This window comes from Myiozetetes cayanensis, unplaced genomic scaffold (assembly GCF_022539395.1).
Source record: "Myiozetetes cayanensis isolate MyiCay16 unplaced genomic scaffold, myiCay2020 scf4, whole genome shotgun sequence".
Taxonomy (NCBI): Eukaryota; Metazoa; Chordata; class Aves; order Passeriformes; family Tyrannidae; genus Myiozetetes; species Myiozetetes cayanensis.
The window spans coordinates 55126584-55153678 of NW_026087631.1; the positions used below are offsets into that span (position 1 = coordinate 55126584).

General features: G+C 36.0%; 1 protein-coding gene across 1 annotated transcript; it reads right to left on the reverse strand.

Moving 5' to 3' along the window:
* On the reverse strand, positions 1 to 27026 carry PLGRKT (plasminogen receptor with a C-terminal lysine). Its single transcript, XM_050328540.1, has 4 exons — positions 26906 to 27026; positions 6744 to 6874; positions 5688 to 5797; positions 1 to 1465 (listed from the first exon to the last, which is right to left on the reverse strand). Exons 1-4 carry the CDS (start codon positions 26972 to 26974, stop codon positions 1347 to 1349), a joined length of 429 nt encoding a protein of 142 aa, XP_050184497.1. The 5' UTR covers positions 26975 to 27026; the 3' UTR covers positions 1 to 1346.
* Positions 27027 to 27095: the final 69 nt, after the last annotated feature.

Consider the following 27095-nt stretch of genomic DNA (forward strand, 5'->3'; position numbering starts at 1 on the left):
TTATAACCAAACAACACATTATAACCTGCTTTATTCTACTGCACATTAAAACACATCACATTTGAAATCTGTTACAGATTGTGTTGTTAACATGCAAATGATTGAAACAATTACAGAAGTGACTGTAGAAGTGAATACACTTTCAGAAATCAAACTTACACAGCCACAGAAATGGTGCTATTAATTTCTACATTGAGAAGCTTTAGTTTCATTATATATTTACCTGTCTTATCGTAAAAATACTGTAATTTTAGTCAAGTAGTCTTCAAAATCACATTTGGGGCATTATCTCTAGCTGGAGTTTAATTTTTAAGTCAACAATGTGTCAGTACAGACTTAGGCTTAATTCATTATTGGATGCTTTTTGAGCATTTGTTTTTCATTCCACAATTAGACTAAAGAAGAATTTCCATCCAAAACACAAAATCATCTGCTTTTAAACAAGATTTGCAATACAGAAAGATGCGTTTTTTTCCAAGTGTGACATTAGAACATTAAAATATACTAAACCGATATTCTTAGTATGTACTATGCTAAAGTAAAGGCATGCAAAAAATCCCACAGTTTTTCAGTACTTGTAAGGCCACTTGGATCTACTCATTACAAAACCATACATTAATAATTTTGCTTGCTGTTAGCCTAAGTTAATATTCATCTTAGTAGTGAAATTCTGATTTCTTGTAAACAAATTATCCTGAGTTTCAGAATGTCAAACAAGCATGAAAAAGATTCAGGAAATAACTACATAATTTGTTTTCTCTTTTTGAGAAACTATCTCTGCTCATACTTTTAACACAGTTTCCCCTAAAACACATAGTTAGCAAGTGACGTGTTTACTTCTGAACCTGCTTCTGATAAAAGCTGTTTATTCCAGAATTTGAAGCAGAGATGGTGAGTTTAGTGCCTAAAGAACAGCTAATAAAAATGTCATATTTTTCAAAGAAATTGACTGTTCCTGACTTCAAATTGAGCTGTGCATCTTGAAATGTATTTGAAAATTATGACCATATATATAAAAATTTGTAACTACCAATTAACTTATCTTTATTGATGATACTGAGTTTAGTCAGCACCACACATTTTTACTAGAGGTGAAAGTTATTTTCAGACTCTGAACAGACAATGGAAATTCAATATTTCATGATAAACAAGAAAAATATACTGCAGCAATAATGGGTATTTTTATATAATATTAAAACCATTGCTATAGAAAGTACTGATTTTAAAAAAATGAATTAAATTTTTATTGTATAAAACTCATATTTTTTCAAATTTTTAGTTATTCATTTGTGTCCAAATCCAATATTATAATCACATTTCAGATATGCAGCTTTAATACCATCTTCTTATTTTTCTCTGAAGAATTTGGTCTGAGATCTGATTTTCTCCAGATCTTCAAAAGTGAGAGGTCCCTTTGGCAATTCTAACAAAGTACTCTGTGTGTCAAGTATGTTCTCTGCTTCACCTGAAAAAAAAAAACCAAAACAAACAAAACCAAAAAAAGTTTAGTAGCTTTTGTCAATCTTACAGTGAGAAAGCAAAGGAGGAAAAAAAAGTTAAGAAACTGATTTAGCTATTCTTGTTTGGACCAGAATAACAACAGAGTAGATCACAGCTATATGTTTTACAAACAAAACAAAGTGATGTCAATATAACAGGTTTTCTCTAAGGCATTCTGCACAGGTGGGATAATTAGGAGTGTGAGAAGAAGGCGAATCAGACATGTACATAAAGGCATATGTAAGCTTTAACAAGTAAATCTGTACAGTATTGTAGGTGTGCAGTATTTGGGTACAGCTTTTCTTCTTGTCTCAGGCCTAGGCTAAAAGACATCAGGTTACAGCCAGAAAGTGGGCAGCACAGGACTTGCAGAAGCACTGGTCAAAGCAACTGCTCACAAAAAGATTTGCCAAGATTTGTCCCATGAAAACATCTGGGACAGAGAATCCAAAAAACAAAGATACAGACTGAACATCACATATAGGTTGTGGTGTTCCGATTGTAAGAAATTATGAAGATAAATGCAAAGAATGCATTTGTTTTGCCTGATGCCATTTGGTACAATTCCAAAAATCTTGTTTACCTATGGCTTAACTCCTAGCTTGATGATCCTTACAGCAGTGATTTGAAACTGTATTTATGTTCAATAAGCCTGACTGAATATTGCAATGCAGTCAAGATTGTGGTCATTCTTCAAAACAGGTCTGAATGCCAAAATCTTCAAACTGCAATTTTGATAGTACTGCAGTGCCTGCAACCTCTGCACATCAGTAATATCCAACACCAGTTACCACTTCCAGTAACTTGTAATAACAAAACGTCAGTCAGTTGCATATAGCATCTAATTATGAAATAGCAACAGATCTTAGGTGACAGAGAGCTGTAGATAGGCAAATCTCTCTGCCTGCCACTCACATCCACTAGAGCACATTGCCCAGTCACCATCCTTCTCACACGGCTCAGGAGGACACTCCTCACATGAGGACAGAGCTATCTAAATATTGGAGAAGGTAGACAGAGTTCCACTGCTTAGGGGAGAAGTTCTGTTCATTTGGACGCTGGCTATATAATTCCTCTAATCATTTGTCTGAAAAACACCAGCAGTATGTGCCTGGACTGGGAGGAAAAGCAAAACAGCAAGGCCAAGAACACAGATAGCAGGTCTGTGACTGACTGTGTTGTGTCCTCAGACATTCAGAAAAGATAATGCATCTAGGGGCTGTTCTGTAACCCTGCCATCCCCCAAAGATTCACATATATGGCCCTGGCACACTTAGGGCTTTTTGCACAGCACAAGTAGAACTCAAAACAAGTGTTTCCCCTTATGTCCTCGGGTTTTGGGCTTTAATTAGCCCAAGCTATAAAGCAGGAAAAAATACCCCTTTGATTTCAATGTGGAAGAATACTCCAGTCATGAGATAATGTTTGGACATGTAGGCTAGAGACAGAAGGAAATATTAACTGTAAGGAATATCAGAGACAAAATGCCTGGTGAAAGAGAAACAGCGAAACCTTCCAGGGGTATAAAAGGATTCCAATGGACGAAGGACAGAAGATACAGACCTATGTGATGAAGGTGGTTCAAATACAAAGTTCACTGTGCAGCACAGAAATAATTGTAGATTAGCTTAGGAGAAGGAATTAGCTGAGGCTGAAGATAGGCATACCCTGGAGGAAAGATACCAGTTAAAGAAGGAACAACAAAGAGAATACATTCATTATTACACCAGAAAGATGAAGCATGGCATACACAAAGAGAACAGACAGATAAGCAGAGAAGTGGTTTAGAAGGTATAGGAGTGGACAAAGGGATCAGCTGAGTTTTGAGAGCTAGGATTGCAGCTGCAGGTCAATTCTGTCATAAAACCTTCTCTTCAACAACATAATTTTAATCTTAAAATACAAATGAACTCCTGATTTCCCAACAGGATTCATTCAGGCTAGTCCACTTCCTTTTATTCTACTGTTGATATTGGTAATTAGTTTAATTTCCTTCTCTTACTTTCCTTTATTCCATCCTGTAAGTAGGAACTGTAGACCTAAATCTCTCATGTCTCTTTACAAGGCTAAATAAAACAATCACTTTGTTTTCTCTTGCAAGGTCACTTGGCACTCCCTAATAATTTCAGCTCTTCAGTATAATTCCACATTCTTTTTATATTTACATGTAAATTTCCACAGAAGGTAAATAATTCCCTGCATCAATACTTTCTCAACTGTGCTCTATTTGTAGTAAGGTTGTGGAATATCCATCCCTGGAGGTATTAAAAGCCTTTTGGACATTTTCCTGGGCAATTGGCTGTAGATGATCCTGCCTGAGCAGGAGGGTTTGACCAGACAACCTCCAGAGGTCCCTTCCAACCTGAACCATACTGTGATACTAGGAAACCTCACTTGATGTTTCTAGACTTCACTCTCAGTTTCACAACACTACCGGTTTATAGTCATTCTGTGATCTTTTAATGCATCCAAGTTTTTTAATAATTTTCTTTTTTTTTCATTTCCAGTAGGTAAGCACTGATGGTAGAAATCCCTATTGGTTTCTAGTTTCTTTCTGACCTTATCAAATGGAATCCTATTTTACTGTCTTATTTCTTCAGGTCATTCAGTTCTTCTTGTACTACAGTTTATTTCTTCTCTGTTGATGATACTAATCAAGTTTGTCACCCACAGATTTGATTAGTATAATGTACTCATAATTTCAAAGAAAAAACAAAATTTTGAGGATTATTGTTAATAACCCTGCTAAAGACTAACCTGCCTTTTTAAATACAAACCTTTGACATCTTCTCTTTAGTCCAACGCTTACCTGTCTACTAATTTCCATGTCCTTCACACTAACTTAATTTTCATGTGATACCACACCAAATGCTTTCATGAGTTTATAGTAGATCTAGCATAGTTCCTTTTGGAAAAAAAAATCTTCCTGAAAAAGACATAGTTAGTTTGGCATATTTAATTTTAGCTTATTCTCCATTTGGCTCCATAGCTTTTCTCCAAAACCTTTTCACAAGCCTTGCATTCTGCTAAAGTTCCCCTAATGGATCTGAAGTGATGAAGACGACTTTTCCTATTTGGAAAGCAATAGGATACTATGTTGCCCCTCTTCAACCTATATAGGATCACATGGTACATGGTAAACACACTACATACAAATCCTAAATTCCTAGTGCTCTTTTTGCATGGTACATTATTACTCTCCTTTTCAACGCTCTGATTTCCAAGAACCAACCAATGTTTCCTCCCCATGCTTAGCTGCCTCTTTGTATTAAAATCCAAAGAAATTTATTTAGTGAGGTTGAGGAAATGTTCACAGATGTACACTCCTGCATCACCTAAATATATTTGCACCTGTATGAAGAAGGAACTACCACAGATTTTGTCTAATTAACTGACCATTATTTTCAATGAAGCATACAGAGTTAGGAAACCTAGCTGTTAGATCTGAAGGCTACAGACCAAGAGCTGAAATAGATTTTTATTTTGTTTTAGTATACTTATGTCAGTAGCAGACAAGAAAATCAAGCTAACTAAGATGATTTGTGAAGGTGACAAGCCACAGCCCAGTGCTGTCTTCACTTACAATGAACACTCACTGAGCACATCTCCTTCACTACAAATCAGAGTTAATATAAATGCACCTCCGTAATCCTCAACACCCATCACTTAATCAGATATACCAGTGGCAATCATGAGGCAAGATCCCACTTTCTAGGACTCACCTTTCTTAATCTTGGCAGGACATTGCAAAAAGATGATCGGCTGATAACTGAGTTTCGTCATGTCATAAAGGTGTAAGGATATGATTCCTGTCTGTATCCCTTTATCTATTCTTATTATCCTTAACTCTTGCCAAAACACCAGCATCAGAGTGGAATACAGAAGGAAATCACTAGATCTGTCATTTCTCCCAATTATGCGATGCTTACTTCAGCTGTATCTATAGCCCTAGAATTCAAATTTTTTGAAACAAGAGGAGAAAACAGTCTTAACTGAAGGGAAAGGCTGTAAAAGTAGAGTGAGTCCTCTTGACTAGGAAAACATCTGATTTTAGTATGGAAGAGAAAAAAATGAGAGATAAGAGTTTTGCCAAAAAAAAAAAATCTATTACAAGTTTTCTCCCGTAAAAAAACTTAGCAGGTTATCTGAAGCTCAGTTCTGTGTGTGAACAAGACATACTTACATACCTTTGATCCTTTGCAACATTGTCCCATAGCCCATATCACAATTATAAGCAAATACAAAGCTTAATGGAAGTATTGGCATTAAAAATGCTGGGTTCTTCTTTTTCATTGCTCTGTGTTTAAAGAAAAAAAAAGAAAAATATTATTTTGGGTATTCAGCATATCAGCACTGTTAGTTTAGGTTTACCTTGGCTGTCTAGGACTTTTGTATCCTCCTACAATCTCTAATTAAAGAACAAGTCTTAACTTGCTCAGAAGCATTTGTCTTCTGGTTGCCTTCTTGCTCAACCCAAGGATGTTTCAAAAAATGCTTTAAGTGCGTTTTTTAGTAAACCTAACAAAAACGACATTATCTAACTCACATAACTTGCATGTGCACATGCATATACCCAGCCACATGCAACATGTAACAATGTGGATAACTGTGCTCAGTTCTAAATGCATCTGAGTATACAAAGAATGCATAATGCATAAAATGCATTTAATCTGTACTGTGTACAAAAAGCCATAAATATTTCCTACATTCCTTCTAATCATGTTACACAACAAGAAAAACATATTATCAAACAAAAGTACTCTAAGGCATGTTCTTGCCTATGAAATACAGTTTTACTAGACAGGGTTTTTTTTCCCTTGGGTCAGTTGATTCAAATTTAAGTAAGTAGACTTCAGGATACATCACTGCATTAAAAAACATAGAGAATTTGTTGCTCATTAATAGTATATTAAATCACAGTATAGACAAGAAAATAGCATGGGTTTTGAGCAATCTCTCCTCTTCCACGCACAACTTTTACTTTTCACTGAACTTTTGCTACTTCAGATGTATCATTTTATTGTCAGTTCACATGGCTCTGCTTTTAAATAAGTCTTCAGTACAGACATAACCACAGTACATCCAGAAGCAGACAGAATTCAGATGTCCTTTTTCATGTGGTCAACTTCTGAACAATTACTGGATAAAAATAACTACTTGTTGTAATGCAAAAGGAAGATCCAGCAATATAGAAATTCACATATAATATATTTATATTTTCCATTAGGAAATAAACTTCTTACCCAGCTGTTAAAACTACAGCAGAAAGTCCAAAAAATGTCCCAAAATATTTGAGAAATTCTCGTGTCGAAGCAATCTGCATGGCTATTTGTCTCTCTCTCATCAGGTTCTGCAGCACTAGTTGCCTTTCCAGCTAAAGATGGGAGAAAGGTTAAATAAAATTTTAAAGACTGAGTCATTCTCTCACCTATAAATCCAAACCACTAACTGAGATGGCAGTCATTCATAGCTCTTGACTGAGAATGGTCTTCTTCAGTAACAACTCAGCATAGTTTATACCAAGAAAGCATTTAGGTCAATTAGCAAATGCTTTAATGCAGAATCTTTCTAATGCTTCCCAAAGTAAAAAAAGAAAAGCAAACTACCAGTCTGATGCATAGAACACCATCTAGTTGCTTTCCAATTCATTCTGCTTAATTTTAATTTAGGTGATAGTAACTTTAGAGTCAATCTTGACACATCTTTGCCCTTTGAGGATTTCTCTTACTCATGATGCATCATAAGGCATAATAACTCTTCTGCAACACCACAGTTTACAGATATAGAAAAAACACTGTGAAGATATCAGATCTTTTAAAGATACTGGAATACATATCAGAAGTCCATAAGAAAATATTTCTGTAACTAAAACTAAAAACAATAATGCAAAAAGTACAACCTAGACAGTATATTCACACGTTAAAATAGAACTTTCTATGGTACAACAGAACAAAAAAGAGAATTTTCTGCAATACACAAGAATAAAAAAGCAGATTATTCGATTTTTTGTTTTCAATTACATGCCCATTTAAACATACCAATACATTTCCACTAAGTAAAGGTAAATTCAGAATCTCCTAAAAGTTCCTCTTGACTGTACAGAACACCAAAAAGAATAATAGTATTTCCTTCTTAGAGTGCTGCAAAAACAAAAACTGTGACAAAAAAAACCAATCTTAAATCAGAGGAGAGAAGCTAGTTAATACAATAAGGAATCTGTTCTTCACAGTAATGTTTATAACTCATCTTTTGGGGAAAAAAACAAAGTATCTGGATTGCTATGTCTAGCCTAGGTAACCAACTTGCATGAAAAGTCCAACAAGGTACAGGAAACAAAATACCAGCTGCCTAAAAAAGTGCATTCTAGGGAAGAAAGAACAAAGAACAAATTCAGAAAGTTCTCTTCTAATGAATCTGTAAAAGTAATTAAATATGTTCTTTTTTTCTGCTTTCTAATTCAAGAATAATTTAAAGGATTTGTAATTACTTAAGGTTTCTACCCATTTATTCATCTCCATTACTATTGATTTACCCCGAACAGAACAATATCTTTTAAATTGTTACTAATTATTTCTCCAAACTATGTTGGTCTTGCTATCTCATTTACAAGTTCATTCAGTACCTAGATAGGTAGAATTAATTTTTGAGACAGCATAATGTAAAAAGGACATATCTAATTACATATAATTTGTACACAGTAGGAAAAACAGCATTCACTGTAGTCTGACAGTACTGTTTCATCTGTTTCTCTTTCCTCAAGACTTATATTGCAATTGTTATTCTCACAAAAAATATCAACCGGCTTTACCTTTCTGATAGCCATAATTTTCAGACGTCTTTTTTTTTTTCATAAGAAGTAATTATATAATGGCTGACAAGACACTTAATAAAATATCAAAATAATTGGATTTTATTTTGTCACCTACAAGATACTTGGAAATTCTAAAATAAACAAGCACACTGCCCATTAATTAGACCCATTTTGTTTCCCAATATCGTAAGCCTGGTAAATTGCTGAGGGCTGACATGATAAGATAAAATAATGACATGTAATATCAATTTAATGACTCTATTTGCCTCTTCAGTGTGATTATAGGTGTAGTTTGCACACGTGTGAAAAGTATTAAGGGATCCTTTGTTTGCCTGTCAGCACAGATAAGGAGCCTAGGCTTCCGAGATGCAAAGTATTACCCTAAATAAGCTTCAGTTTGAAGAAGCACATGGTAAGGAAGCGGGACAAGGGTATGCTGATGAATAAAAGGCTCTTGATAAAAGGAAACAATGGAGAAGAAGGAAAGCATACAGTTTAATATGCACAGGGTTTAGAAAAATGTAAGGATGGCATAAAAAGAAGGCTGTAAGTTTAAACTTAATAGTAAACAAAAGGATCCCAGCATGATTTCTCTAGAAACAAAACACATACACACACAACCCCAAACAAACAAACCAACCAACCCCCAAAACAAACAAAACCAAATAAACAAAAAGCCCCTTAAAAATGTTATACTTGGACAGCTCTTTAAAATCCAAGTGCTGAAAGAAAAAGATAAGTCACAGACACTAAAGTCAAACACCAAGGTCTAACAAACACTTTTCTGTAGGAGACTGTCTTATCAAATTGCATAAGCCCAAGTGTACTTTAATGTATATCTACAAGTAGTTTATATAAGTAACTTAGTATAAATGAAAACAACTTGCTTTGTATATTAAAGACAGCAGCTGCATAAAAACAACCAAACATTTTTTCATACTCTTTTCTAACCAGATCTTTTTTCTTTCACTTGAGAGAAACAACCCTCAACTTTCTCCATCCAAAAGTAAGTGGTGGGATGAAATGCATAGAAAAATGCTCATAATTCCTTTCCTTTGAGCAAACTTCTTTCATGTGGATGTAAAATCTTATGTAGATGACACACACTACTGTATTTAAATGAATTTCAAGGAAAAAAAAAAAGGATGTGTTGGAGGGAAGTTTTAGACTGACGAATCTTAGAGATGAGCAATCTGTGTGTACATACAGAAATGTGGCATAGCCAAGAAACAAAGATTTCAGAGGAATTCTGATACACAGAAGGCAGTAAAAAGTAGGTCTAGTGACATTCATAATAATTTAAATCTTGTTATTACTGAAGTTTTGTGATGTTACAATGAAGAGTTTACAATATCTATTTTGTCCATAAACTTCCAGTGTAGTATCAAGAAAGCCCTGAGATGTGTTTGGGGATGCCAAGTAATCTATAATACTGATGCAGAGGTTTGTTTTTAAACCAATTTTTATTTACTCATAAGTTGTATGGAGAAAATCTAGTAACAATACACAAAAATGCTCCAAAATCTCTCTGAGCCTATGCAATCCTATGTCAAACCCAGGATTACCTCTCTCAAAGGCCAGAAACTCCCTTTGTTCTGTCCTCCTTTATTCTGGAAAAATCTTCATTCATGTTTTTCATTTCCATTTGTCACTTGGCATAGTTTCACCTTGCAAAACAAAACACTATAATGCTGTAGCTGTTAGGATTGCAACGGGAATCCGCATAGCCAAGAAGTCTAATCTAAGTGTTCCCGGGCAATTCCACACTGACTTCACTGGATTTAAAGCTCTCCTTAAGTAAAAGGGAGAACTGAGCAACAGTTATGGCCAGGGTTGTCCTGTCACATACTCCTTCATCGCACAATTTAAACTTACTGGAATAACTGTAGAAAAACCATTTTGGAGAAGCCTGCACTCTTTTCAGGGAACACGGTAGTCACTGTGTTGCATGGCAGGAAAAGCCCCCGGCATACCCTAACAGAGGAGACAAAAGGCAGGGCACCTGCCTACCCTGTGCCGTCAAAGACTGCTTTAGCATATCGAGACCTGACATCTGATGACCTAAATAGGTTTATGAGCAATTAACCTAAAAGTGTATATGCATTTAAATGAAACTTTGTTGCCCTAAGTGTCACAATTAAGCACCTACACGGGCACTCACTTAACTCCTCTGTATCTCAGTCTTTCAAAAATTCAGAACAATCGTAGGCGATATCCTTGTGCTTATTCATTTAACATGCCAATCTTAAATGAAGCATCTTGAGCTTGGATAAATTTGAATAATCAAGATACCCTGATATGATGGCCTTACACTGGCAAACAACTGTCAGTAGATCTTAAGGCAAAACTATTGCATTAAGATTATGCTAACCTTAAGCAAGTTAGGATTTGAAAACATATCTAATTTGAAAACATATTATAGGGAAAGACTCAGGAGTCCACCACAAAAGATGATTCAAAATTAGATGAAAGAAAACCAAATCATGTTTGACTGCAGTTCAAATCAATATCCCATTTTCAGCTGTTAATTTCTTAGTAATTGTGTTTTATTTTCCTCCACATGTGTTCTATTGAAAATGCCAGTCACACTGGGATAGTGAAAGACTTTTTATCTATTAACATGTAGATTTTATGATAAAGGCCAAGTCCTACTCCCTTAGGACTTACTTTACAATCATGTTTAAGATTACTTCTTTTCCCATCTTGACAGAGCAGAATTAAGAATTACAAAGTATTAATTTAAACTGCAAACCATAACATAACATGTAGAACTTTATAGGTAATAAGACCAAAAAAAGTATGTAATTCAGACTTAGCAGAAGTGTGCTATAGTTTATTTAGAATAATCTTACTGATGGGAAAAGTTGATTTTCGAGGAAACAAGCCAGAGGTGTACATCATACATATGAAACACAGTTCATCACCCAAGTGCCATGTCTTAGGGAACCTCCAATCTATACAGCCATAAAAACCTCAGTAGGGACGATTTACATGACTATGCTTGTATAAAAACTATAGATAAAGGGTCTGAAGTGCAGATTTACCACAGGAGGAAGAGATGCTGTAGCTTCCCACCCAGGTTGCTGTGCATAGCACAAGGGAACTGAAACTGAGACGTGAATGCATGGTTACACACACAAGCATGCTTTTCTATTTCTGTTAAGAAATCATGTCCTATAAAAATCAAACCATGTTTTAGAGATACAGTTAATATAATAATAATTAAAAAAAGAATCTATGTAAAATTCTGCAAGTTGAATTCCATAACAATTTCATAACAAACAGATTTTAAGTGACACTAGCAACTTATAAATTGGTAAAAAATACTGATCACATAATTTTAAAATTTAAGTTTAAGTACTTCAAAATAAAATGGTTATTAGTAGTAAGTCACATTTTATATTTTTTAACACTCTCAGGAGGACCCAATTAGAAATAACTTTCCCATTTTTCTTTAAATACAGCTAGAAGTTTCTCAACACTGTGTGAGAAACTGTGAGGCTGAGAAAACTGGGATTTGAAGTCTGCCACATACAAACTGTTACAGTAAAAGGAAATCGATGCTACAAAATGAATCATGACAGATGAAGAGAAGTGAGGCGGAGAGGGAAAAGGTCAGTTACTGTGAAACTGATAATGCTAATAAACTAGTTAGTGGTAACCATGCTTATCATTTCTATTATTCAGACTGCCACAATGATGTCAAACCACATAAAAGAGCATTTATATCATCATTTCATTGATTAAAAGTCAGTGGGAGAAAATTCTCATCTGAAATAATTTAATCAACTTTGACAACTTGAAAAAAAAAATCCAGTCCTCTCTGAACTACAGGCCACATATTCACTGGTAGATAGACTGGAAATTTCTCATACTTTAGACTCTTAGCTTGTTTTCTCTCTTTCTTTCTGCCTTTCTATTTCACATTCAGATGCTGTAGGTAGAAATGCTACTTTGGTTTTGGACTCCCAAATGGGATGCAAGGTAGTGTACAAAGGCTCAGCAGAAAGGGAAAGCAGAGCCAGTGCAAAATGCTCTCTTCTTCATTGCCCATGTATATTAAATACAATTTCTCCAATGTATTTTGTACAAGTCGAGATGTATATAGAGGGATAACGACATAGTAACAAGTTGTTGTCAATTTGCAACCTTATCTATTTAATGGATCTTCTGGGAGAAATGCTCCTTTCCCCAGCCTGTCAAAAACACTGGGCAGGACAAACCTTGAGAGCAGTCGTGCCAGTAACCTATACAGAGAATGGTATTTCATGTCATCATCATTTGGACATAACTACACTGACAGCCTGGCAAGCAGATACTCAGAAGGAAAGGAATTATCTACTTTATAAGGAATGATCAGCTAAACCCCATCACCGCTTAAGGTCTAAAACTCAGTATCTAAATCTAAGAAAAGTGAAACTTGAAGAAACTGTTGGAATATCCTTATATTCATGTTAAAAGAGTCACTAGTTTTGTCACAGGCTAATATATCTGTTACAGGGCATGGGTACTGTGCCTATAGCACAAGATTATTTTCACTTACAGTTTTTCAGTGGTCAGAGATTCTGAAAGTGTTCTTTAAAAAACTACTAACTTCTAACTTCTGAGGACTCAGAGCTGCAATGAAAAATATGGGTTAAGTTTTCAAAAATGTGAGAATCACACATACAGAAATCACCAAATCACAAAATACACATGAAAGTTGGTGTGCAGGTAGTAGAGTTACATAACTGCACAAACCCCTTGCAGTAGCAATGCACCTGGCATTTCATAGTCAGACAAGAGATTAAAGGGTTATGTGACCTATCCTGGGTGTCATCCTTCCTAATCAATGGGCAGAAACAGAAGCTTCTGGAAATGGTTGTTTGGTAAAAACAAATGGAAAACATAATAGTGTCCATTGTAAGCCACCATAGTGCAATACAGAGATGATAACCTGCAATAATTACGTAGTGTCTGCTTGGTTCTATGACCAGCACACACACACACGTGTCAGGAAATGGGCCTCTAGATCAAACAGTTAAAGTAAATAAGACTTAAATGTTTTACTCTGCTGTTCCAAAGCTTATTCGAAAATATTTTTCCCATCAAGTACACAGAGCAATTAAAATTATTAGCACTGCAAGAAACTACATTCCTTAAAAAGAAAACTAATTTTTTAAAGCTTCCCTGCAAAGACAGATTACAAATTATTTACAAGCAAAGTGCTATCATAAAAAGAAAGGGGTCTCACAGTATTAGCTATAAGCCAGAATGTAAACAGCACTGCAAAAAAGTCACAAGAATCACAAAATATTCTGAGCTGGAAGGGACCACAAAGTTCAAGTCCAACTCCTCAGTGAATGGCCCATACGGGAATCAAACCTGTGACCTTGGTGTTTATCAGCATCAAATCCTTTATATTCTTGTTGTTGTCAATAATTTACTGGTATTACATGCCACATAAAAAGAAAATAATATCAAAAGCACCTATCAAAATCCATGTGACATTTTGAGGTATGAAAAGGAGATATTTGATCCAATGGACAAAAGTGTGAGAGCAACATTTCTTGGCAATAACCAAGCATTCCTGTGATTCTGCTGTGTAGCCTTTAAGCAACAACCATGCAGCAGAGTGAAGAAGCATGTCCACCCCCTGCATTTAATAAAGTTATCTACAAGAGTAAGCAAAGTTTTAAGGTAGTGTTAACAGTGTTCAGAATACTCAAGAGTTTTATACAAATTCTATAAAGACAAACCGAAGTCATTGGACAGCCAGCTATGTAAAAAAGAGTTATCCATGCTGTAGAAATAGTAAAATAGATCAAGAAGTGAGTTAACATTACAATGTCAAGTAATTTTGAAACCTGACTAATAAGGGAATAAGAACTGTTCAACTTGTTATTTCCATCCCCCAGTAATGCCTCTGGGTATGTTCCTTGTATGCCTCCTATGCCTCATAAACCTGGGGTTTTTTTTGAAAAACAAACAAACGACTTATAGCACTACATAAAAAATGAAATGCCCAAGAAATGGCTGTAAAATTATACTGTGATATGAAAAGCTGTTATAATACCAACAAAACCTGCAAATACAGTATTTCTTCCTCTCTGTTTCAGATTCTGACTTGCAAAATTGCTGTGTCTCTCTTTACACCATTTTTATTATGGAATTAAAATAAGTATAAGTTTTCTTTACTTATCCATTATATCTCCTGGGCATTTATGAGTTCTACTCAATACAGAGTTCCCACCCTTCCCCATCTTTTATTTTTTTTTTAATCTTAGCACTCAGGAAACAGTATTTCATAGAAAACAAGTAAAAGGCCAAATTTTACTTCAGTGGACTTCCTAGAAGAAGACTGAAATCATGGGTTTGTTCTAAGAAGGAAGGAATTATGGAAAATTCATAGTGTTATAAGAGTAACACTAGGAGCTCCAGAAGATGTTTCCCCTTTGCAATCAATTAAATTCCCCAACAAACTGAGACTAAACATGTCAGGGTAAGCTGAGGGTGCACTTCCAAGCAAGACAAAAGTTGCAAGCTGCATTCACAACAGTATGTACTAGTCACAGATATTCTCCAGCAAAAGGACTGCTACAATTGAACAAATTGAATTAATATTTGTCTCACTACTAGTGCAGCACCACGTCTGTTTTGCATCTTCTGCTGGCAGTCATTGCGTGTTAGAAATAGCTATTAAAAGCTGCCCTTTGAAAACCACTGTATTTATTTCTTTACAGTGATCAGGCAGAGTATACAATCTCTCAGCTAATACCAACCAAACTGGCTTTTTTCCTGCAAGATAGATGGTTCTAATCTTCCTCAGTACAGATAGCATTCATCTTGTCCTGTTCCATTTGATGCACAGAAACTAATAAGGATATAGAATTGTTACCAGAGAGCATTTATTTCCCGAATTAAGCCCAGATCTCCTAAGGGCCAAAACAATTTTTGTAATGTTTCAAGACAAATGCATTAGAGATGTCATAAGAGCTACTAGTATCTTGTCAATAGAAAACAAATATAGCTGTTTCCCTCCCCAAAGGGAAAAAGATGGTAGTAGTCAGGAAAGGCAAAGCTTGCTTACATTTTACTTCACAAGAAAGAAAGGGAACAATTATTTTCATTTTAACAGAACTTTTAAGAAAATCCTTTTGACTAAATCTCAGTGAAAACTTTAGAGAGGAAAAGGTTAAGGACTTACAAAACCCTGCAGAAAATGACTCAGTGTCTGAGACATTAAAAAAAATTGAATTTTTCAGGTATCGTCATGGAGGTGGTTGATCTATTACTAAAAAAGATAAGGTGACAAATCTGTAAATAGAAAAAATGTCATCACACAAAATTTTTCTTAGGCACAGGAAGGACTCTGTAGAAATCAGACTATGCAGAAGACTGTGTCAGTACTTTCTCTTTTTGTCAATGAAAGTGAAAAAACATGAAAAAAAGTTTTCTTGTTCAGAAACTCCTTGGCATCTTAACATTAGCCATTCTTCCTGCCAAGAGTCAAAACATAGCACACATATGCCTTTCAAGCACCACTTCGTTTTAAGATGAACTGGTAAACAATCTACTATTTTGACTGAGCAATGAGTTAACTGAATTTAATAAGAAAAAACAACAGAATTCTGAAATTGTATTTGTTAATATAACCATGTTCAATTAAAAAAGAGGTCATCTCCCCCTGCCCTTACTAATATTTTCTTATAGTCTCTTTTCCATTCCTAATTTTAGCTCATTACTCAAAAAGCATCCTAAGACAGGGACAAGTGTAAGATACCAAGTCCCCACCAAGAACAAATGATAGGCTTATGAGGCACAAGGCCAGGAGCTAGACTTGATGATCCTGATGGGTCCCTTCCAACTCAGTATATTCTCTGGTTCTGTTAATTCCTTTTCCCTGTTTAAGATGGAGTAGTAAGATGTAGTCTAGCAGGTATCAAACAGACAGTAATGTTTCTGTTTTTCAAAAGTTTTTTTTCATCTTGTCCAGTTTCCATTAACATTTTGCATTTGTCTTTAAGCTGAATTACTAAAATAGAATGTGGTCCAATGTCTAGTTTATCATAAAACTCCCACTGATCTATCTTTTAACAGCATCTTTACATTCATAATATTAAGAATTCTTAATATTCTTAATACATTCATCTTTACATTCTTAATAATTATGCATATAAACCCCTTACCTCAAATACAAATTCTTTCCCAGTTTAAAACTAACTGAGAAGAGGAAGTCAGAAGAGATCACTGAGTATCTGACAAATAAGTCAGGTTTTCTTCATTTCTCCCACACGAAATTCTCAGTATCTGTAGTAGTAAAGGAATTTCAGCAAAGTGTTATGTATTAATAGATCCTAAGGGCAGTAAAATTCATTATTCAATTCAAATATCACAAAAAAAAAAAAACTTAAGGAAGGCATACATATTTGTATAAAAAATGTTTATCTTCTTAAATATGCAGGTATAAATACTGATGTACTTTATGCTAAATAAGTAATCTCATTTTTCATTTGAACAAAGGCTTAAAAATACTTCAGCTCTCTCTTTTACCGTATATCACATGTTAGCAGAGAAACTTCTGTTCCTTAAGAAGTAAGGACTTCAAACACCACTAAAAGGTTACGTAGACTATCAGACACTTTCTAAAAAGAAACAAACTTAAAATTCCTGCTGAAAGGTTTAATTTTATTTCTTACTGGGCATATATAAATGTTACAATCTTTTTGTAAATTTTCAAAAAGATATTGAGATGAAAAGCAAACACCAATAAGAAACAGATGTGTAACTGAAGTTAAAATATCTTGTAATATTTGCTGTAAAAGTCTCACTGATAATGTGATACATAACACCATTCACATAGAAATCAGTGTTAATTTCTGAAAACAGTAATTTTCTCTATTAAAAAAACCCAAACAACTATCACATTTACTCATATGTTTGAGCTGGTTTGAAGTTGTAAAGCTGGAAAAAGAGATGTTGCTAAGGAAGAAACAATATTAAGTGCAAAATAAGTCTAGAAGAGTCATTACATATTAGCCAGCGCTCAGTTAATACACCTGCATTCTGCCCAGGTACTTCAGCTCCTGTATTTGCATAGTCATGAGTATAAGACTAGAAAGCACATTCAGAGGTCTTTTCAAGTTAGCCTGGAAGTCAGAAGATGAAGCAGACTTTTATTTATCCCAGTGAAGATCACCAAGGACAGATTTCACTGCCTTTCTTAGTAACCTATATAATGACAGTTAAGCACTCAAAATCTCCTCATATTTATCCCAATTCTTGAAGACTTGCTTTTGCAATGGAAAGGAGCCAATATCTCTAGAAAGATGTATGAGAAAAATGAGTGGGTTAAAAAAACACCAGCAAATCTGCTTTTAGTGTCAGACAAATATGATATTTTCATCCTTTACTCATAGGTTCTAAAGCCTTTATTATTCTTCCTAACAACCTCTGAACTTCTCACAATCATCCTGCTCATTGAAAGAAGTATCAAAGTCTTTTTCCCAGTTAAGTCATCAGTAGTCCAAATTGAGTCATTTCATCCTCTGGTTAATAAATCCACAATTACATTTGCCTTTTACAAGAATCTGTCTTGACTCAGATTGTATATAAGCATATAAATGTATGTTAATATAGATTAATTTATTATTTATACTTATGCAAAAGTATTTAAAGTCTTATATTTTTAAAATACACAAAAATAGGTAATTTTTTAAGCTCTTCAAGTCTAATCGCTTACATTCAGTCAATCTATTTAACTTTTCCTTCTAGGACATAATGCTCTGGACTGGTACTTAATCTATTACCTATTATGCACCATCGCCTATTACTTCAGGAATTTTCCAATTCACCAAGGCATTCAGAATACTAAACCAAGCCTCTAATATAATATTTTACAAAAACAATATTTCACTGGATTATAGACAGATTTAAAAAAAAAAACACATGAGTGTCTAAATATAAATTGAAATGCTATAGTCCTTTTCCATCACTTATAATAGGTCTCAGTTTATTTTTTTACTATTACTATTTTTTTAATTCAGAAAGAAATCCCAATATAATTTAGTCAGAGGATATGGTCAATTAATAAGCATGCTACAACAGGGTACTTCTATACTTTCATTTCAGATTTAAGGACAAATTGTTGAACATGAAGAGAAAATTGCCTTGTTATTTTCATTTATTACCATTCAATGCAAACCGCTTAAGGCCATAAAGTCCTGACAAGAAAGAAATACAATATAGTGTGCCTCTAACCAAGACCTGAAAATGTAAAGGAAAGAAAATATATGATATTAAGTTGTATTTATCCATATTTTCAGTGAGTTTTTGGTAGTTTTTTCCAGATACTGATACTTTTGTCACCCACCTTTTGTAACATCAAATTACAGCCTGATGAAATTAGTGTTTACACTTTAACATATATGATGAAATAACATTTTAAAGCATTTTGTTATGAAACTGAGAGCTTTAGAGCCATTTGTGGATATGGAAAATATTCAAATGCTGATTTGTGAATGTCTGTGTCATAGCTTGTACATAGAGTGTAAAATGCACATTTTTCTCCATAGGCAAGAGGTGGAGAGCAGATGAAAGCGCAGAACACTTGAAAGTCATGTTCAAAAGTAGAAATCCTGTGATTTATAATCTGGATAAACTAAGTAAGATGTTTTTTCTGCTAGAGTCAAGTACCTTTTTGGCATTACTGTTGTATCAAAAGAAAATTTTTCTTACAGAAGAAATTGCTATTTTATTTTTCATCTCTGAAAAGGCAGACTATGCATTATTGCACTGAGTTTCCCTAGCTATGTTTTATACTATCTGCCCAGTTACTCAACAATTTTTACTAATAGAGAAAAAATGCCTCTAGTTTTTATGCCTCTTATTAATTTGCACCACTGCCAAAATTTCAAAAGAAGATGCTTAAATAAATCAAGAAAAAAAAAAGAAAGCAAGCATAAAAGTGTCCTTTTAGGTACAGAACTACAGAGGGTCTTTCACACAACTATCTAGTCCTCATTAGAATAGGATAATGTAGATTTCTCGTGGTTCAAAATAAACCTAGACCATGTTTGGGACCCAAAAGGAAGGAAAATATTTCAAAAACAAGGTAAAGCTGGCATGGATTTTCAAGAAAAAAAAAAAGTACTCGCACTGCATTGTCAAAAATAAAAAAAGAACTCCTTACTTTTTCAGCTTTACTTGATCTTGAATTTTCTTTTCACCAAGGAGTACAGAAACTTTTCCATGCCCACACAGGGAGCATACAGGGGACAAGTCTATTAACTCTCAAAGACTAAGTACTGTGAAAGCAGATGTATGACTGTTTCCTGATATTGGATCTGCTATCCAGTATTACCTGGGGAGAAGAATGCACTTTAGAGTCTGACATAATAAAATAGGAAGAGAGTAGGGTGGCAACAGAACAGGAGTGAGACTATCCAGACATTCATATTGCATACAGGTTAAAATAAAACATTTTTATTATTGGTAAATACAACATCTGTCAGAAGTTTATTATTTTCCTAGCCTGTTTATTTTCTCAAAGGCTAAGTAGCTCCCATCAAAGATTAATTTGGAGGAATATCTATGACTCCTTAAAGTAATTATGCTTTCCCACTGAGAAGATTACCCTTTTGTTTGATAAGGAATCCTCTTGCTCGACAAAAACCCAAAAAACAAAAGTCTATAAAAAAGTCCCAAAAGTCTACAAAAAACCCCTTGAAATCTTAACTGCTTAACTCTTAACTGCTACTCCAAAAAAACCAACAAAAAATCTTGTTAGCCACAGAAAATAATGACATGCTCTAAGCACTAACTAGTCTCTTTTCTTTCCAGTACTTTTAGTGATTTTTTTACTCCTCCTGTATAACTTTTTCATAAATCTTACATTTTCCAAGAATTTCAGTCCTCCAGTCTTCCACTTTTATCAGTCTGATCAGATCCAGAAAGACTGGCAGAGCCAACCTGCTGTAATCTTAAAGCAGGACTTTTGCAACTAGTTTTGCTTAAATAATGGTTATAGCTTTGCACTGAAATTGCTGATTTTCCCTGACTTATGTATGTGCTAATGCTGGATACATAATTAAGCAGTCTAGGAGAAACTTAACTGTGAATACAGCAATATATATTTCAAAACTTTCAAAATATACAGGAGATTGCACAATTCTTTTTGGGTAAATTTTTTCCACATACAAGATTTTTGCTTTGGTTTTGCAATTCAACATGCAGGACACACTGAGGCTTTATTTATCAATTCCCTTCTCTGTGACTTTACTTCTGTACCATTATCACTCACACATACCTAAAGTCTATCTGGCCACTGTCAGTTAAAAGTTACACCAGGTCACACCTTGTTTCAACAGACGCTGCTGCATGTGTGGTGCTCAGCAGGAGTGCAGACAACAAGAAATAATTCTTCATAATCTTAGTCTGTGAAGAAACAGACGTGAGGAAGTACTACCTCATAGGATCCACAAAATCCAGTGGGCTGTGCCTGCTTCTATGGGGGTCAGAGCATCATAAAATAACTTGGGTTGAACCTCAGCAGGTAGGTCCTGCTCAGAACAGGGTCAGCTATGAGATCAGACCAGGGTGCTGGGGGCTTTATCCTGTGAGATCTTGAAATCCTCCAAGGATGGAGTCTCCACTGGGCCACTGCTGGATTGTCCTTGCAGAGGGAAAGATTCCTCCTTATGTTCAGGCTGAATCGCTCCCCCTATTCTGCTTCATTATCTCTTGGCCTCCTGCAATCCACCACTGGGAACACCCTGGCTCTGCTTCCTTGATAACCTACTCACAGCCGCTGAGGGCTGATGTTGGATACTGCACACCAGAAGGCATTTTTCTCCAGACTAAGAGAGTACAGATCACTTGGCCTCCTTTCAAGAAGTGCTACAGTCCTTGACCATCTTGATGGTCTGCTGTAAAGGTGCTCTTTTTCATCTACATTTTTCTTGCACTACAGGAGGTGAAGGAGGGGGGAAACCTGGACACAGTATTTAAATGCATTTAGCAAAGCAGTGAATTTTTGCCAACCTACTGGCTTCATTACTGCTTATAAAGCATATGTTGGTCCTTTTGACTTTCTCTTCCATCAGAGCACAGTGCTGACTTCCAGTGTCCCCTTTAGCTCTACAGAATTGCTCCCCAGTTGTCAGCTCCTAGCCTGTATTGTTGCCAGGGACACTCAGCTGACACTGATGTGTCATGTCAGCTTTCATAAACTATTTTACCCTGCAGAGCTGCCTCCTATGTCATCTCACCTACCAGTTCCCTGAATAAGATGAAATCTACTCCCCCAGGGCCCAGCGGCTGCAACTGATCTTGCTACAACCAAGTCTGCCTTTGATATTACATCCTCAAATCAGTTCTTCCCTATTTTTAAGGAATAAATTCCACTGTGCATGAGCCCTGGATGGCCCATCTAGTACCTGTACCTGTATCAAACAGTTATTGCCTAACCTTTTGCAGAAATATACTCAATTGCTTATGTTCTATTTATGGCACTTCCAGCAGGTGTTAGGGAGCCTACAGTCTCATGAGAACCAGTCAGTAATCCAGAGGCTTTCTTCAGTTGTTTAAAGGCTTCATATACTTTTTCACTCCAATCAGCGATCTGCAGCACGGTCTTACTACAGTGTCATGTTTTGTGGTTTCTTCGACTTAAAACCACAAGCTACACTTTCACATCATGTGTATCCCTACTACTTGTCTTTCCTACCTGTCTTTCCTGAAGAGCTTGTATCTCTCCATTATAGATTTCCAGTTGCATGAGCTGTCCTACCACACCTGTCATTCCCATGATGTTGCAGTTTCGTGACCAGAAACAGCTCTTTTTGTTCCTGCTGGTTTCTCAGGCTGTGTACATGCATGTCTGAGCACGTGCAGGCTCCTTCCTCCAGAACCATCACCGTTGCAGAAACTCCCAGCACATTGTCTCATAAAAGCTTTTGCAAGGACCAGGTCTAAACTTGTTTACTTAACATCTGCAACAACAGTACACTGTGCTGCTGTAGTAGGAACAATGTTTTTTAGGATGGCAGAATTTTTTTTTGGCGTTGTTTCGGTTTTGGTGGGGTTTTTTTGGTTTTTTTTTTTTGGTTGGTTTGGTTTTTTTCTTTTAGAAAACACAAAGGGTTTTAATTTTCTGTTTTTCTGGGTTTTGGGGCTTTTTTTTCAAAAGCAGAGTAAAATTCTCTGTAATAGTTTAGGACACAATTTCTTGTGTCCTAAATTATTGAAGAAAGAAGTTAATTGTTTAGAACTTTTTTGGTATCCCATTTGGCAATTCAGCAAAACTAGGAATTAATCTTTTCCACGTGGCTTAGTCTGGCACTTTTTTGAGCTGACCTGCCCTATTTACCTTGTTTCACGAGCCGGGCCTCCATACAACGCACTTTTTTCTTCCATTCTCTGAGCAAAATCAGTGTTTCTCTCTCTTCTCACTGTTTGGTGGGGTTTTTTGGCTTTATTTTGTTTTTTGCATGTGTTTTGTTTGTTTGTTGTTTGGGGTTTTTTTACAGTTTCCCCACAAGCATATCTAGGAGAAAACTTCAAGCTAGACAACATTAAGAGAAGGATTTAATCCCTTAGGTATGAATATTATATATAAAAATACCGCAAATCAGTCAGATACTGCCTTCCCATTTTGGTCATCTCATGTTAGAAAAAAAACCAAACTATAAACTAATCATCAATTCAGATCTCATTATTAATGATGTTGCAAGCTAACGTATAAAAGAGTAAAAAGATTAGTCATTCAAGGATTCAGTGTATCACCAAATATTTGTGGAGTTCCAATGAAAAACACCTAATATGTAGACATATTACAGGAAAAATTATGATGGATTTTAAATATGTGCTGGTTTTGGCTGGGGTAGAATTAACTTTCGTCACAGTGGCTGGTAGGGGGCTGTGTTTTGGGCTTGTGCTGAACACAGGGTTGATAATATAGACGTGTTTCTTTTATTGCTGAGCAGGACTTGCACAGAGCCAAGGCCTTTTCTGCTTTTCATACTGCCACACTGGCAAGGAAGCTGGGGATGCATGGGATGATGGGAGGAGACACAGCTGGGACAGGTGACGCACACTGACCAAACGGATATTCCAGACCATATGACATCATGCTCAGTACATAAAGTGGGGGAAAAAAGGAGGAAGAGGGGGATGTTTGGAATTTGATTCTAGGAATACATAAAGCAAAACTAACTAGAGAAGCTATAACTGCTCTGTGACCTGGAGCAGAGACCTCCTCTAATCCATTCAGCTGCACTAAAAGTGCTTAGCGAGGCCATAAACTAGGCCTCAGCTGTAGATCTGATACATTAAGTGTCTGGAAAGAATTTTGCAAGCTATGCTTTAAGGAGCAGGCTCATGATAAAAATGAAGCCTCAACAAACTTCTACCATAAACAGTCTCCAATTGACACAGACTGGTATTTCATTCTGGAGCTATACCAAGACAATACAAACAACTGGCAAGTCCTTCAACATCAAGGCAAACAGCTGAGTTTTTATTACTCTTCCAAAAACGCATTAAGGTACAATTTACAAGGCCAAAATCCCTTCTTTTCAGAGTTATCCTAAGAAGGGTGTAAAATAAAAAAATATGCACAACTTCAAAAAATCTTTTAAAATTTTCTTATTCTGAAGTAGTCAAGCTGTTTTGGCTGTCCAGCACAACATCAGAGTGACAGTAAAGTGACTGAGCTTTAGCATGCACCAAGGTTTGGGATTTGGAGGGGCCTTCATTGACTTCTGTCATGATATTGCCTTCCTATTTTTGAAACAGTCTCTTTCCAAGTTACAATCCTCCACAGGGCATGAGTCAATCACTAAACAGCTCTGTGTCTTCTCTCTATTCAGAGGAGAGCATATACCTATTTTTTTTTTTACTTAAAAAAACCCCAACATTTTGTCACAGAAAGGGAAAGCACAAAAATCATGTTCCAAGCACTTTATAGTAATTTTATGACTCGTCCTCATCTAAAAGGAGCAGGAGAAACCTCCACAGATTCTGACTGTGCGACCAGCACCTGCTGTGTTTTATTCCAGGTCAACCCAAAGACTTACTAGTCCATTTCTGAGCAGTGTCATACCAGCACCATTAGTAAGGAAGGCATTCTAGAAGAAATAATCTTGATGACTTCTTGACCCACATCAATTTGCTTTGGAGTAACAATTGTATCCTATTCCTTCAACATTTTAATCCTGGGCACTCTGAAAGAACACTCAGAAGCCATCTCCCTCTTTCTCTCATCTGTCTATCAATCTATCTATCTATCAATAGTTTTAAGTTCTGTAGCTGAACCCTAACATCTAAAATGACAGTGTTTGATTTCCTGAGTGGTTGGTAGGAAGGGTGAAATTTTGTTACTTCCCTAGAAAAGCAGAATGTGTGCTGATTAACAGACAAGGTGAAAAGACCTGTCCTCTGCAAATAAGCTCTAGTTTATTTCATGAGCAGCAGAAATTTCATGTAGTTTCTTTGTCAATGTGCTGTGTTCTGTACTTTCTATTCTAGTTAGACTTTTATTCCTTGACATTTTTTTACATTTTTATACATTCCAAATGTATACCTTGAGAATGCTATTTCAATAACTATTTACTAAGAGCCATTTTAAGATGTAAAAGGTAACCTGAAAAAGGATACATATTTGAAGCTGGCAACTAGGAATGCAGGAATGTTTGTGGCTAATTATTCTTTCCTCAGTACAGATTAGAACTCTTTAAATATAACTTTTAAATAAGTATTTCTAGATAGTGACATTCCTTGACCAACAGGGAGTTTTCTTAATAGGAAATTGACTGACTTCACATGCTTTGATGCTTGCTAAAGACCTTGTTGTGCTGAGACCAGCTGAAGTTTGATTAGTGCATAACACAAGTACATTGTCTTCAAATAATCTAAAAAATACTAACCCAACATTTTATACTCTATATGTAATATTAGAGTGATAAGAAGCAAATCATGGTAGAAGGTCATGGTACAGCACAGATTAAAATTTAGTCATGCCCTTACCCCACTGCATCTTTTACACCTGACATAACTGGGCACATTTTGCATTTTTAAAAGATGAGGGGGTTCTAACATGGCAGGTATTTTTGCAAATATAGTAGGAATAAGATATGATCAGGTGTTTGTAATGTTAAAAAGAAATGTACTATGTTGACTATAACTATTGTCAAAAAGAAGATATACAACGCAGGGAAAGTTTCTGAACAGCAACTTGCAAGAATTTTATATGCAATTATGAAAGGGATTTTTTGTAACTGCGCTCAAAGTTTATTTTTTATAAATTCCTGAGCATTTGGGTTGGAACTAAAGCTATTAGGCATCTGGTGTCAAGCTAAAGACTGCCATCCAAAGTCTGCAGCAGCCTACAAATGTTAGCCTGAATCCAAGCTCTTTCCTCAGCTCTGTCTTTCTTTCTGCACAACAGAGAAGCCTCTTTAACTTTAACTTCATTATAAATTTGTCAAACTGAAAATCCTAGTGTCATTTGGATTTCCAAATGACTCTGGGGACAGAAGGAGCACTTCTGTGCATGGGAAAAAAAATAAGAATATTTTTTCACAAATTTGTGGTTGCATATGAGAAACATATAACACAGCACAGACAGAAAGTGATGTCTACAAAACTTGCAAAAAGTTTCTTTTCTTTAAACAGTTAAGAGCTATCCAGTATTTTATTATATAGTCTTTCCTTATGCTATCTTTCTTCTTCTTAGACATTTCCAGGCTCACCTCCAGAGTTCAGTTTACATGTGATCCCACAAAACCTACTATCTGCACAGTGCTTTGAAAACTAGAATATGCCATCTAGTGACAATTTAATAAATTGGAAGTTCACCCATCACTAAAGGGACAAGCTCGAGCTGAATCCTTCAAACTGCATTCCAGCATTTAGTATATAAATGTTACAGATAAGTTACAAATCACAAGATATCTATGAACCAATCAGAAAGCTATAACTAGTCAGTGCAACTTGCTTAACCTTAGTCAAACTGGACTTCCTTCTTGTTTGATGACATTGTATTACTTTATGAAAGGGAATAAAATATGCCCCATTTAGTGTGAGGCTTCTAGAACAATAAAGCTACAGTTACCCAACTGAACTTAAAGAAAAAAGTGTTTAAAAGACTTGCTTTGTAGTGGAAGATTTGCAACATGTATTTCAAGAATATAGTACCTATGTGTTAGTAACCACATTGTTACTGATTCACTTTACTACATACACGTTGCTTAAAACCGACTAGCCCAGTTGTTCTTCAATGTAAGCACAATTTCAATGTAAGTGGACTTATCACAGTAGGTTTCCAAAACTGTGTTTTTAGGTTCTGGCTACCATAAGGATAGTTTCCACTTCCACAATTTGTTAACATAGGCTGCTGAGGAAGTTGTTTGATCCAGAACACAGGTGCTTTACACTCCTGAACTTGCTGCACCAGTAAACCACACCTGAGCTGGTGGAGCACGCCGCTGGAGCACCTTGAGCACTGCCAGGAGGGCACAGGTCAGCCGGCGAAGCTGCAGGCCCGGCTCTGCCCAGGCAGCGAGCCGCGCTGACCTTCCCGACCTTCCCCCGCGCCGCCGCCGGCCTCTCTCTTACCTGCAGCCGCATAAACTCCTGCTGCCCTTTCAGGCTGTCGTTCATGGCCTTCGACAAGAGGAACCCCATGGTGCCCTGGAGAGCAGCAGACTCCACACACGTGACGCCGGTGTGTCCGAAAGGGCGAGTGAGGCGGGCGAGACACGCTCCCGGGAGGAGCTTTCCCCGGGTCCCGCCCCGCTGGCACTGA